Below are 13,724 nucleotides of genomic sequence, written 5' to 3'. Positions count from 1 at the left end.
CCCCTTATGTCAGTCACTCGACACGAAGAAGTGTGGTGGTGTTGCTGAAGTGGCTGGGAGCTTTATTAGGTTCTACGTGAAAACTGATCTCCTTGCTCAGTGAGAAATATCACTAGGCATATAACAATAAAAGGTCATTTTACCCCAAAATGGAGATTTAGGGGTTTTGAAGAATGCCTTTATTCTGGCTTATTTTCCATCAGAAATATTTATTACAGAATCAGAAATGTTTGCATTTGATCTGTTTAAAAAGCATAGATGTGAATTAATGAGGCTTATAAATCATTTCTGAAATATCATTTTGCTGCAGTCTTTGTATATACAATGTAGTGTAAAAGGTGGTTTTACTAAACAGAGCAGATACCCCCTAGAGCATTTGATAACATGAAAATCAATTGATTGTATAACCCATAAGGGGTGGTAGTTTTTAAAAACCCAACTCTAGCACAGCTAGAGATACTGTGTCAAGTAATTACCATAAGTGCTTGGCATCTTCATTTCAAGTTGAGCTTTATTTTCTTATACAATCTGATCATAGGGTAATTCGGGTTGTAAGATAAATTTGTCTATCAAAATGCATGTTGATATGTCCTGAGGTTACTTTGATGTGGATGATTAATTAGTGCCTGGGATTGGCTCCACAATTTCCACTCCTCCAGATTGGCAGAGTTGAGGTCTCAGATACCTTAGCCGTGCACTCAGGTACATGAGTGAGGTCTTGAGCATCTAAAAGCAGCCTTATGTTCTGTCAGACTCGCCCTTTTCTCTGAGAGGACATTCATACACACGAGTCCAATGACAAAAGGATAATGAAAGCCAATGATAATAACAGCTGCAGGGAGCTCTTTTCCTTCCACATTCACTTGGGAATCGCTCCCATGACCCCCTTTGTCCACAGCACTCTAGGTCTGCAGTAGCAGCAGCATCTGATACAAAATGGATGTTGCAATGGCCTATGACTGTATTCACCGTACAGGCACGTACTGGAAATTGACACACTGGCAGTTTGATGCTATTTGTGATCATGGAAATACGAGGCAGCTGAACTTTACCGTTGAGGGATGCTAGTCTACTGTCTGCAGGCCTGCGCGTCATTAACCATAGTGACTAATGATGAGATCTGAGAAAGTCACTTTTTGACCTAGAGAGGATAGAAGATCACTAATATCAGTAGTGCAGACAAGTAGCAGTAAAATGCTTCCTAAACAGCATCAGTGGTATTTGCAGCTAAAAGCATCGGAATCTTGAGTGTGTGGTAAAGGTGTACAGTATGACTCTGGGGTTTACCAGTAGGCTCAGAGCCTGCCAGGTGGTGGTGATATGTTCTTGCTTGCTGGGTTCTCACAAAGCAGCGTGGCTAAACCTTACCAATACTGGGATCATCTTATATCTGGCCTGCAATGCCTCTGGTCATTGTGAATATATACTTAGAAGCCCATTTAATTATGTTGTTCTGAATAACTCTGGAAAATCTGGTTATTTTGCCAAATGCCTTTGGATCTTACAGTCCATATACTCACAGTATGTAGCCTACGTTATTTCTGAAGCTGGCCTGAAGTCACACTGACTCCAGACCATGATTTGCTTTAGGTTACTGAGTTTGGCTTGCAGAACCCAGTCCTGGTTCCATTAAAGCCAGCAGGATTCTTTCCATTGGCTTTTGCAGGACTTGGCTGGTGTTCATCATATGCAATTCCTCCAATAGCCCCCTTCTCTCTGAAATATTATTAAAGAAAACTGTAATCTAATCTGAAGAATAGCAACATCAGGCCAAACTTTCAGTGCCTGTAAAGCAGAATGGATTTTCCTTTTCATTTCAGTGAAACTATGCTAATTTACACAAGCTTAATATCTTTACATACAGCCTGGTATCCCTTTAATAAGCCACAAAGCTCTCTGAACTCATTTATATGATAACCAGAACAGTTTAAACAATATTTCACTTTGGAGCCAATGTCCTATGTAATTATTTTATTGTTTGTTTTTTTTTTTTTACCCAACTTCTATAGAATATCATGGATATAATCTCTTGATATAGCCTTAATGCATAGCAAAACAATCCATACTTTCTTCCTCTGTGATGCTGTTATGTGATAATGTTTTCTTAGTTGTTTTCCTCTCCAAGATATCAGTGTTTCAGATTGTATAGAGGACAGCTTCAGTGGCAGCCCTGCCTCACACGTAACACAGATCATGAAAGTTCACAGCAACCACAAACACGGGTTAGATTTGACTTAACGGGAAGGATTTTCTCTGTTTTAATTGGCTGCGGAGCAGTGGGGAAAATTCATGAGCATCATGAATTTGACATTGATAACCAAAGAATAAAAATGAATCCTTATGGTAAGCATCCTTTTCTTTCTCAGTGCTCTCATGTAATGGAAAAACTGGATGACATGGATAGAAGATGCACCTTTAAGCTGAGAGTCAGGAAAGAACATACCAGCAGCAGGTTTTATTTGCCTGTGCAGCAATCCTTAAGGGAAATTGAACCAAATATACCTTCTACCAACTTTCTATTCCTAACTCGTAATCAAAAGTCCAGATTCTAACTTATTTTGGCACATGAATCCCTATCTGATAACAGGGAGAAGCTGAAATCCAGCAGCACCTCACTCAATCCCACTGCAGTATCAGAGGCATTGAACTGAAGTTGTGTATAAAATGCTTTTACTCCAAAAGTTTCAGGGATGGGAGGGTATATTTCTCCAAATATAGTTTATAAAGCATTCAAAGAGGAGATAGCTGCTAAATAAAATCCTGTAAACCATTATCTCAAGGCTTTGTCGGCATTTGATCAGCGATTTGCAATTTAACATGAAAAACATCTGCTTCTTCCATGACTAAAGACATGACTCAAATCTCATACTGCTGTAGGCTGATCATCACACTGTTTTAAATTGAAAATGAGGGCTTGAACTTAATATTTTAATTATGGCAAAAGCGTACGTTTGGGCTGAGGTAGGACATTCATGTTTTGTTTTGCCTTCGGTCATCTGTTTTTGTTTAATTGGAGATTTACTGGTTTTATTTATTTATTGCTTTGTCCATTTGTGCTGTGCGTACTGATCTGAACTGTGCTGTGTTGTGAAGGTTAATAAGCAGCATGCATCTCAGAACTGTAAATAGATGCAACCCTCCAGTCAGCTGTGGACATGCAGAACAAAATGCGTGCATCCATCACAGCCATAAATGCAAATGCCATCCTCCGGAATGCATTAGGGGCACATTGTCCAACGGTGGTGTTTTAACAAGGATGCTTAATTTCTTGTGCTGTGGCTGAATGATTCTTTGCATCAGGCCTGTAAAGAAAAGCCAGCTTCTATACCTTTAAAATGTTATCTTCACTGACACATCTGTGCACCAACCCTGTTCCATACCTGCTAAACTCATGAAGAACAGGATCACAGTGTTGTATGACTTGAAAAACATGGAGACATGTTTACATCAAACAGGAAAACATTTAAAGATACTATTTCTCTTTCTTACCATTTCTTCAAAGCTCTCACAGCTGTAATTTAAGTGACAAATGTTCTACCATTTCCTTTATTTTCCTTTCATTGTAAAGCAGACTACTAACGTAAGCCTGTGTCTTTAGAGAAAGCAGAGCTTTTTCCTGTAGGGAAATCACACTGACCGGCTCACCTCGAAGACTTCTGTTTTCATTTCTTATGTCATTTCAGATGCTGCACAACAAGCATGTGATGGTCCGTGTTGGAGGAGGATGGGAGACTTTTGCAGGCTACTTACTGAAGCATGACCCATGCAGAATGCTGCAGATCTCACGAGTGGATGGGAAAACCTCTCCGGTCCAGAGCAAGTCTCCAACTCTCAGGGACATGAATCCAGACAACTACCTTGTTGTTTCTGCCCATTACAAAACCAAGAAGGAGATTAAGTGAAATAAGCTTCTCAAGCGATTGGGACTCTATATATGTAGGTCCAAATTATTTTCACATGTGTAGTAAATTTAGTTCACGTTTTTAAAGGACTTCAGAAAACTTAAGACAGACAGGAAATGGCAACCCATTTTGAAGATCTCTGAATCATAGAACTATTTATTTCTAGTACTGTATCTTTTATAGCAAGATACCCCTGCTAGGTTAATTACTACAGTCCTATAAGAAATAGACGTATATATTTTTAGCCAAATTATTATTCTTCAATACATGAATGTATACGTAGAGTTACATAAAGGAGTGGATCCTGTTAATGGAAGAAAATACGTAATACAAGATATTTGTATGAAAATATTGTGTCATTGAATCCTTGACTGTTAGGCTAGTTGAAAAATATATCTATGCAGGTGGGAAGAAGTATTGGTGGGAATTATTTGGTAGTGCCTCTTGAAATGGGAACTGAATGTTTTTTATGGGTTGCGAGATTGTTGTTTTTTTTAACCAACAGAGTACAAAGAGACTCATTGCATGCCAAACAACTTCCCACAGTGATTACTTAAAAAAAGCCCAAGACCCACTACCCTTGTACTCTTTAAAGCTGAAGACAATGCTTAGTGCTCGATGTGCGTGTAGATCCTTCCTGTTCCTGACAAAGCTGCCCCATATAGAAAGAGGAGGAAGCCAAGAGGTTGCCCGTTCTTCTCCCAGATGATAATGCTGGCTAGTATGAGCAGGATGCACAGCCAAGGGGAAGGGGGGGGGGGGGCAAAAGATCTGTGCTTTTCCTTCCCCTTATTTGTAATGCTGTTGGTCACGCCAAATATAAAATATTCATTACCCCATCAGTTGAGTGATTCACATCCTTGTAAATCATTCACACACCTCTAAAATAGCTAAAGGCGTATTGGGGCTTAGTTGGTAACTTTGGCTTCTCTTTGTTTATATTCGGTAATTTATGTGCCTTATAACTTCCTACAAAAAATCATTTTATAGGATTATTTCACCGACTTATAAATTTGAGGAGAACTCATTTCATTACAAATGAAATAAACATTTTAAAAATACACATTTTTTTGGGTATTTGTACTCCTGTGCTCTGCTGCTACCGACTGGGTGCCTACAGTGTAAAACTGCTCACTGAGCTCATAAGAAATGGAACAGAGAATGGCGCAAGATAGCAAAGAAAATAGATGGATTTTGTTGCAAAATAAATATCTTTTCTTTGCAGGAAAGAAAAGGATCGAGGTGTTCTGGAAGCCACTTGTTCAAGTGTCAGTTGGTATTCCTCTATAAAGGCCTTATAGGAATGGGAAAGCAAGATTAGTTAAAAAAAGAAACTGCGGAAGCACAGCTGAGAAAAACAGTAAAATGTTCTTAATATATGCAGAGAGATCTGTTTGCAAATGAAGGGAGAAGAATGAGAAAGTGTCAGATGTTTATTCCTGGAACGATGGTTACTCCTTCATATATACGTTGTTGTGTTTCCATCATCCAAGATTAAGTTTACATTACTGTGTTTTCTTTGAAATGTTTGAAGATTTTTACATGTTGATAGATTAAGAGCAGACGCCTGTAGTTATACACAAAAAAAAAGTATACTTAGATTTATTTCAATATTAAGCTTCAACAAATCAAGTTCAGCAAACAATCCTGGTAAATCCAAAGCAGGATTTTAAATAATGATTTAAACAAAGAACTAATGTATGTCATTGGACTTGAGCTATCAAAATAATCTTCTCTAATCTCAAACTCTCACAACAGTTCTTCATACTTGGACTTAATCAGTGGCGTGGCAGGATGGGAGATTGTGGAGATCTTACTGGACTTTTGAAAGCATCTTGCCCTGACTGAGGCGGGGGCTTGCTGCATTAGATGCACCTGGGATGGATGTGGTGAGCAGAAGCTAAGTTGAAGTGAGAGCAGCAGTAAAACCAACTGCAGTAAATTAACTAGTTATGCAGACAGGGATGGGAATATCTCATTTAGAAGGTAAGTGTAGCAGGAGATAGAAATGGCTTTTTCTTATTGTATTAGACCTTACAGTAATGTAGGAGAAGTGGAATTTACTGTGACTCAGTTTGCTCTGAGGAATTAGGAGCCTGAAACTCAATTTACAAAGCTAAAACACCATACCCAAATCTTGTTCAAAGAGGTCTGGCCCTCGATTGTTACAGTGATGGGGACAGAAATGCGTTCTTGTGGGAAGTGTTTGTGGAAGGAAACATGTTTCACTGGTTAGATGTCGTAATATTGCAGTTTCTGTTTTCTCAGTGTGTGATGTTACAGTAGCTAGCCCAGACTTTTAGGAGACTGAAAAACAGAGAGGATCATCAGGAAGGATCTGTGACTTCCATCTCATCCTCTGACTGAGGAATGGCCTGTTGAAACCATGAAATACTTGCCTGGTAGAAGAGGCAGATGATGGAATCAAATGAGAAAATGCAATCTTGATCTAGCACTGAAAGATAACTGAGAGGAAGGGTGCTTCGCGGTGATTTTTGGCTTACTTGATCTCTGTGTAACTGAGCTGAATGTGAATGCTGAGGATATTGAAAGTCACATACAAACAGGTTGCTATGAGCTGCAACAGAGCCTCTTCTCAAGGGCTGGGCAATGTGGGAGCACCTGTTAGCTGTGAACAAACAGTGCTAAGGCTCAAGATGGTTAATCAGCATAAATGGGTTTTAAAAGCTGTTGTTGTACAGTATCAAGCATTGCAATTCTGGATGCTATGCAGAAATACTTTGGAAATGCTAATTCTAACACCTGTTACTGGGTAGTACCAGAGATACCTCATATCACCTCGATGCTCACACACTACCTGCAGTTCTGTTTCCAAGCAGGTTTATCTACATAGTTGAATGGGGATAGCATTTTTCCTTATTTTAGCAACAATCACACATTCATTTGCACTGCCACCTTGGTTTGTTGTTTTTAAATCCACGGTATCCAGCTCAAGGGCTGTTGGTGGGGACGAGCAAAATAGAGAGGTGTGAATATGTGTGTGTGGGAAGGCAGAGCAGGCTTCTTATGAAGCCTGACACTGAATTCATTGCATGTGTTCATTTTAGATCAGGGAGATGAGCTGTTTGTCATACCACGGTGTTACAGAAGCATCTCCTACAGATGGTTTGGTGCCTTTGGGGCTTGCATTTCCTACTGCCTCGCTGGCTGCTGATGTACGGTATCTGACAGGGAAGAAAGAACTGTGTTTTTTCATTGCTTTCCTTCTTAGCCTGTAGGAATGTTTGGAACCTGTAGTAAAGTTAAGCAGATATGTGAGATCCCAAAGAACATATATGGTACTGGAGAGGTTCTTCTATCTCAGTCCTACTGCTGGCACTGCTTGTTCCTGATGAGCTGCATCCCAGAGATTATTTTTGTGCTAAATCCACAGGCATCTGGTTCTAAGGGCTCACAATGGTGCTACCTACCCATGGGGACACACAGCTTCTGTGTCATTCCAAACCTCAGTAAGTCCTGCTCCAAACCTTCTCTACCTGGCATCGTTGGTACACTTTGACAATATGCGGCAGCAGATGGCTTCTCTCTGACTGCACCAATTGTTCTGTCTCTGGGAGTCAGCCCTTTCATTCCAATGTAGGAGTACCGTTCTTTGGCTGCCACGAGTTCTTCTAGTGCTCTGCTTTCAGAAGGCAGACAAAAGAGGTCGTTAGACTGCTGTAAAGCAAATAGCGTCAACCGCCTAGCTAATCTGAAGGGATTTCAGCAATTTATTCTCTAAGGTGAAGTAAACAGGACTAGGGGAAATGAGGACAAAATTCTGACTATATTTAATATTTACTTGGTGAACCACGAGGTGATAAGAAAGAGGGAGGTACCTATTTCTAGAAGTAGCTTTTCCTGTTACTGCTTTATGTTGTTTTTCAGGTAAGTATTACTTGGGAGCTTCTGATCTGCAGTATGTTCTACTTTCATTCTGGACTAATGTTACCAAAAAGTTTATGAAAACAACAAGCGTTTCTATTCACCCAAATAAATCCCCAGGCTGAGTTCAGATAGTGGTCACCCAAACAATTAAATATGATACAGAAGCCTGTTTGAAAATGGCTTTTTTGTTTTGAACGTACTGGTTTGAAATAGCCCCCGTGACAAAGCTCAGTGCTAACTGCCACCTCAGTATCTCTGTAGGATGCCCACTGCTACAGATATTGAAGTTCCCATTTCAAACCTGTTTTGTATTTGATTACATTCTGATGTATTATCATCATCATAGTCATTTTATTGTTATTATTTTTAATACAGTTATGTGAACAAGTGCCAACAATCAGAGGAAGCTAAAGGTATTATTCAGCTGCTAAGGACACAAGCTTTTAGCCCTGATATTAATATTGAAAGATCTCCTTTCTCAACTTAATGACTAAGGCTAAGCCAGGAATTCACTGGGTCACAACTGTGCTCCTAAGACAGCGTGAGACACTATTGGGGGAAGTAACAAAATTATTTAGTTCAGGAAAGGGAAAAAAAAGAAACCTTAGCAGCCTCAACTAGGTCAAAAATGGGGTCAGTAATGTACTGAGGCAGACGTGATGCTCTCCATGGCACGCAGGCGCTAGGTTCTTCATGTTGGTCATGCTGCAACAAGCTTTGTTCATCTATCAAAGCCGTGGCTTGAGGTCCCTGACGTGGAGATCCGGCTATCCCTTAGTTTAGGCAGCTCCAAATAATCAAAGGCAGTTTTGCATTAGGAAGAGGGATTACAGACATCACTAGATACAAAAGAAAAGCAACAGAGCTCCAAGCATTTGGCAAATGTGATTGCACTGTAACAAACCGACCCAGATAGCACAGAAATCTCAGCACATGAACCATCCAAGAACAGGTCTTTAACTTTGTTCTTTCCGTACTTCCCTCTGCGTTCAAAGCAAAACAAGTCATCAACAGTATTTCAAATGTAGTGTTTAAGTTCCAGTGTTCATAGAAATACATACTCCAAAGGAATTTACATACACAAAAGCAAGGAGGAAAAACTGTCTTACAATAAAACAGCTTTCTTGCTATAAGCATAAAAATAGTTTTATAAAGATATTTCATTTTTTTTTAAGTAGTGTCACAAAAAAAACTTGTTTCTAAGGATCTGCTTTATTTATATTTTTATTTCTTTAGAAAAAAAAAGGTGCTAAATCCCTAAGCGGTTCAAAAGTAATTAGGAAACCCAAGGGAGATACATACACAAGGGCACCTGAACTGTGCTTAAGTTGGACATATGCAGGCATACACGTACCAGTTGACCATGTAACACACGCAGACCGACTACAGGTAAAGGTCACTTCCATGTGAGAAAACCCTTCTCAGTCCCTTGACAGGGAAGCAAAACATGCACACAGAACAAAAATTGGCCAAAACCTTGTTATTCAGAGGCTGGAGATGTTCGTTTTCTTAGTACACGTTTGCACATCTGCCCTCCTACAATGGCAAAGTACCGCTGAGTCTTCGAATGCAAACAGCAAAAAGCCACGTGATGAGTTAAGTTCCGCTCCGCTGCGGAAACTGGCAAGTTCTTGGCAGTAAAAATCAATCTCACCTCCAGAGATCACACTTCTTTATCCAACCTGCCACTACACAGAAAAACAGCAAAGTGAACCACAGGTCTGTATGAAAAGGAAAAAAAAATACCTACACCACAAGGCTGCATAGAGACAATAAACTCCCTTGCATAATATAGGCTATATCCTAAAAGTGATGGACACTGTGCTTACCCAGAGTAGACACAAAACTCTATGCCCAGAGTTTTATTAATGTGAATCCCTTCACATACAGCAGAAAGGGGAAGATATGACAGCTTATGAAGCCTGGGTTTGAAGAACTGGTTGTGTCTGCTGCCCCCACAGAGCTTCTAATTCTGTTAAATTTCCAGTTTGCCTTCCAAGTTTGCTTCACAAAAGTTGTAGTAATGGCAGCGGTAGAATTCATATATGCCGATGTGGTATGTCTGAGTTTTTGATAGAAAAACAAAGCTCTCTGCCATCCATGCTGTCAGTGTGCCCCAGAAACGAAATCTCAAGCACTCAGTGTAATAACAATACTTCCATTTCTTTTCCTCTTGTGGAAAACAACAAAAATAGGATACTCCTCAGATAACTGGATTACACTGTGCATGGGAACTGCTGAACCACAGCTTGAACCACTGATGGATCACCTGAGGCGAGCACCAGCCCTGGGAGCACAGATGGGGGCAGTTCAGCTGCGTGACTGGAAAGGGTGAAGCCTGGCTGCACCTCTCCTAGACCCCATTTAAGGGCTGACACTGGGGAAGGATGTCTTCCTGGAGATTGCTCCTCTTGGAGCTTTCCCTGTAAGCCCACACAGGTGAGCATTTTCCATTTGTTTCTGGTTATCCCTTTCTAACCACACCGCTCTGTATGTCTGTTGCCTATACCCACTCTTTCATTTTTAAACTTACTCTCAGGCCTCCTTCTCCTCCAGCACCTGAAGCTGCCATTCTTTTTTCTATTTCTTCCTGCTTCTTTTTCTTTTGCTCTACAGAATAAGCATTCTTAATACCACGAGAAGAAGCCTGTGAGGAAGACACATTTGCATAAGGTCAGCTAGTTCTTTGTCTAAATAAGTCTTGGTAACAGCATTTTATGAACTCTGGTTTGCATGAAATGACAGAGCAGTATGTGAATGCTCCTACCTCTAGATAGTGAATGCTGGCCTTCCTGTAGTTACATGAGAGAGTTCTTGTTTCCTATTCATGTATCTAAGTAAACATACATAATTACACCTACCTCATTTGCATGTCTGAAGACTCAAAGCCACAATTTCTCCTCTTGTCAAGTGGTTATATGAAAGATAGGATACGTACAGTAGAAATAATGATGGTTTCTATTCTAATGCTCAAAAATTGGATAGAAAGAGCTGCAGGCTCCATATTGCTATGGAAGAAATAGATGGGGACTTAATGCGCATAGAAAAAAAAAACAACAATGTTAGTAATGCAAGCCCAGGCTTTAAGAAATCCAGCTTTTAAACAATGATGTGGGGAAGAGCCTGTGTGATAGGTCCTCCTTCAGAGATCCTGTGGGCAGCAGTGCCATATCCTGCAGAAGCAAGTGCATGAGAAACCTGTTGCTGATTGTCTGCTCTGCATCCTCATAGTGGTGGCCTAGCAAAGCCCTAGACTAGATAGCAGGAATACCAGATACAGGGGAAACACAGATAATGCTGTAAAAAGCATTCTCTTCAGGTAGTAAAGCAATGGCATAGTTGCCTTAAAGAACAGTGTGTGCCCAATTCCTCGGTGTTTAAAGCCAGGTTGGGATGGGGCCTTGGGCAGCCAGAGCTGGTGGGGGGCAACCAGCCCATGGCAGGGGTGGGAACTGGCTGGTCCTTGAGGTCCCTTCCAATATAAGTCAATCTATGACTGCATGAGGACACTGTTTGGGGTTTTTATGTGTGTGTGTGTGTGCTTCTCAAAAGCGTATGTAAAGCAGTCATTCTCAAACACAGAAAACCACTAAGAGCCCCAAACCAAGCTCTGAGATTTAAGACTACAAGGTGGATTGCTTTTACCCATGCCCGATGGGTTTGCTGCATAAACCCAGTCTACTTTCCCTGTACAGCTGTCACCTAAATGCATTCTGAAGCAACAGCATCGCATCAGGCGCGGTTACCTCCATCTGCCTCTTCTCAGCAGCTTCTGCAAGCTGTCTTCTTTTTATTTCCTAAAGGAAACGGGGAAAGACATTAAGACGTTATTCCAACCCCGTCCTTGCTCCGGTTTGTTCCCCCCCCCCCCGCACGGCCTCCCGGGTGGAAGCGGCCGCCCCAACGGCCTTGGGGAGGGGGAGGAGCGCCGGCTGCGGCCTGCACCTCATTGCAAGCATTGCAAGCGGGCGACCAGCGCCCACCCCCGTTGCACTCACCGGGTCGGGCGTCTCCACCACGTCCTTGACGGCTCCCCCCATGCAGGGCAGGCACAGCCCCATGGCCGCCCTGCTGCGCTGCTGCCGTGCTCTGCCGAGGGGGAGGTAGCGCCCCGCCCCGTCACAGGGCCGAGCGGGCCGGGCTGCCGGGGGCGGGGATGGTCGGGGGTGGAATATTGGGCGTAGTGTTCTAAATGTGGCCTCAGCGGGGGCAGAGCTGGAGGATAAGCACCTTCCTCGGCCTGCTGACCGCAATCCTTTCAATGCATCCCAGGATACCGACGGCTTTCTTGGCCACGAGTGCAAGGCCAGCAGGACACCCAGATCCTCCGAACTCGGTATCTTCTGTTTACAATAAATGCAGGCATAATTAATTTCCAGCTCATTTCTGATAGACTTTACACCGATAGATTGGGAATTCGCTGGAACAAGTGCGCTGAAATAATTGGCCTTTTCGTTCCCTGGTGTTTTGCTGTCATCTAGTGGCGCAAGTGTTATAATGTTATAATGTTACTGAATGGTATAATGTTAATCTTAAAGCTGCCCTGAAGGCAGACTCATAGAGCAGTAGTAACAGAAAAGTGTGGGAGGCTTTATTTATGTTATTTTTATCTCGTCTGACGGTGTTTGTGCAAGAAGAATACTGATAAATAATATTGATAAAGGTTAAAGCTCCGAGTCAATGTGGTTGGGCTCTTTCTGCGCTGTATTCATTTAGTCCACCAGATGGTGCTGTTTGCTCACAAATGTCCTGTATTTCCCAGATCTACAACTGCACTTTGGAAATACAGCTCTGTGTTGGAGTTATGAGCAGATATCGTGGCTTTGAATTGGAATGACGATTGCATCTGTCCTTGCTGTTGTTAGATGAGGTCTTCATTGTGATAATTGGTTATGGAGCAAGAGAGAGGAGAGGGGTGTACAGGATTAGCATGGTTTAGTGGCTTAGTATTTTGGCTACTTTTGTTGGGGTTTCTACGTTATTACCTTTCATATATTTTAGATTAATGGTTATTGAAAATGCTGGTCTGCTTTCCAAGCTGTGGATAATCTCTGTTTTGAAAGTACAGCTTCTGCTGAGGTCCAGCAAAGCTGACTTTTGTTAAGCTGTGGCTTAACTTGGTGTGCTTGCAGCTCATCTTGCTGACATTGCTTCATTTAGAAGAGAATCCCTTGCCATTCGTTTCCCATCTTTCCTTATGGGTTGTCACCATCTTCTGTCCAGAAGCAAGGGAGATCTATGGATATTGCTCGTGGGTGATTAAAACTTGAGTATCTATACAGACCTTACAATCAAAATAGCCCTGTAAATCCTGCCTGACTGAGTGCCCAGCATATAGTGATGAACTTTGTATCCTAGAGAAGGTTTTTTTGGCTGTTAGAAAGAATGCTTCCAAGTACTGTGCTGAGATGCACTTACCAGCCCGGAATGCCTCGTTGTGACAGTCATCAGGGGCTGCTAAAAGAACGTTTAGTTACAATCTCCTTTTCTAATGAGAAGTGTGCATCGTGGAATAGGTTGTGCATGAGAACAAGGACAACTGAAACAAAAAAGGATGACTTCGCTGCTTTTTAAGGTCGGTTTTCACTCTGCTTGCCTTTGTGCCGTGACTAATCTCTGTGTTACAGACTCATTAACCTGACACAGCAATGCATGTTAGCAGGGAGAGATTTGGAGTTAATGGATCTGGTGGTGGTGGTTGATTCTCAGCTGAACACGAGCCAAGTGGCCAAGAAACTTAATGCTGTCTCAGCTAGCAGCGTGAGGGCAAACTTTGCAGATCTATATGGAAAAGCACAAATATTTACTAGACCTATAGGATAAATATGATTCCAACACGCCTCTTAAGAAAACAAACCAAGAAAACCCAAACCAAACCACTCCTACAGCATTTGGGATTAGGGAGATACTGAAGTCTCAGTACGCTTCTGGGAT

At 41.7% G+C, this 13,724-nt stretch overlaps 3 protein-coding genes across 6 annotated transcripts in view; 2 read left to right on the top strand and 1 right to left on the bottom strand.

Annotated features, from left to right (window-relative positions):
• The window catches only part of GAS2 (growth arrest specific 2), a 79,647-nt gene extending 74,400 nt beyond the window's left edge, over positions 1 to 5,247 (top strand). For 2 of the 3 annotated variants that reach the window (XM_072339238.1, XM_072339241.1), the window contains one exon: positions 3,684 to 4,956. In XM_072339238.1, the coding sequence (XP_072195339.1) occupies positions 3,684 to 3,902 (219 nt within the window). In that variant the 3' untranslated portion in view covers positions 3,903 to 4,956. Of the gene's footprint in view, positions 1 to 3,683; positions 4,957 to 5,127 lie in introns of those variants that run through there. The other variant, XM_072339239.1, reaches the window with a different exon arrangement.
• A 2,872-nt stretch (positions 5,248 to 8,119) lies between these two features.
• On the bottom strand, positions 8,120 to 11,879 carry SVIP (small VCP interacting protein). Its single transcript, XM_072337231.1, has 4 exons — positions 11,789 to 11,879; positions 11,537 to 11,587; positions 10,324 to 10,437; positions 8,120 to 9,478 (listed from the first exon to the last, which is right to left on the bottom strand). The coding sequence occupies exons 1-4, from the start codon at positions 11,849 to 11,851 to the stop codon at positions 9,464 to 9,466; spliced, it is 243 nt and encodes an 80-aa protein (XP_072193332.1). The 5' UTR covers positions 11,852 to 11,879; the 3' UTR covers positions 8,120 to 9,463.
• A 119-nt stretch (positions 11,880 to 11,998) lies between these two features.
• The window catches only part of LUZP2 (leucine zipper protein 2), a 148,160-nt gene continuing 146,434 nt past the window's right edge, over positions 11,999 to 13,724 (top strand). Inside the window, exon 1 of one of the 2 annotated variants that reach the window (XM_072337226.1) lies at positions 11,999 to 12,126. The gene's annotated coding sequence lies outside the window, so the exon portion shown is untranslated. The remainder of the gene's footprint in view (positions 12,127 to 13,724) is intronic. The other variant, XM_072337224.1, reaches the window with a different exon arrangement.

This window comes from Excalfactoria chinensis, chromosome 5, assembly GCF_039878825.1.
Source record: "Excalfactoria chinensis isolate bCotChi1 chromosome 5, bCotChi1.hap2, whole genome shotgun sequence".
NCBI lineage: Eukaryota > Metazoa > Chordata > Aves > Galliformes > Phasianidae > Excalfactoria > Excalfactoria chinensis.
This window is presented reverse-complemented; position numbering and strand designations above follow the sequence as displayed.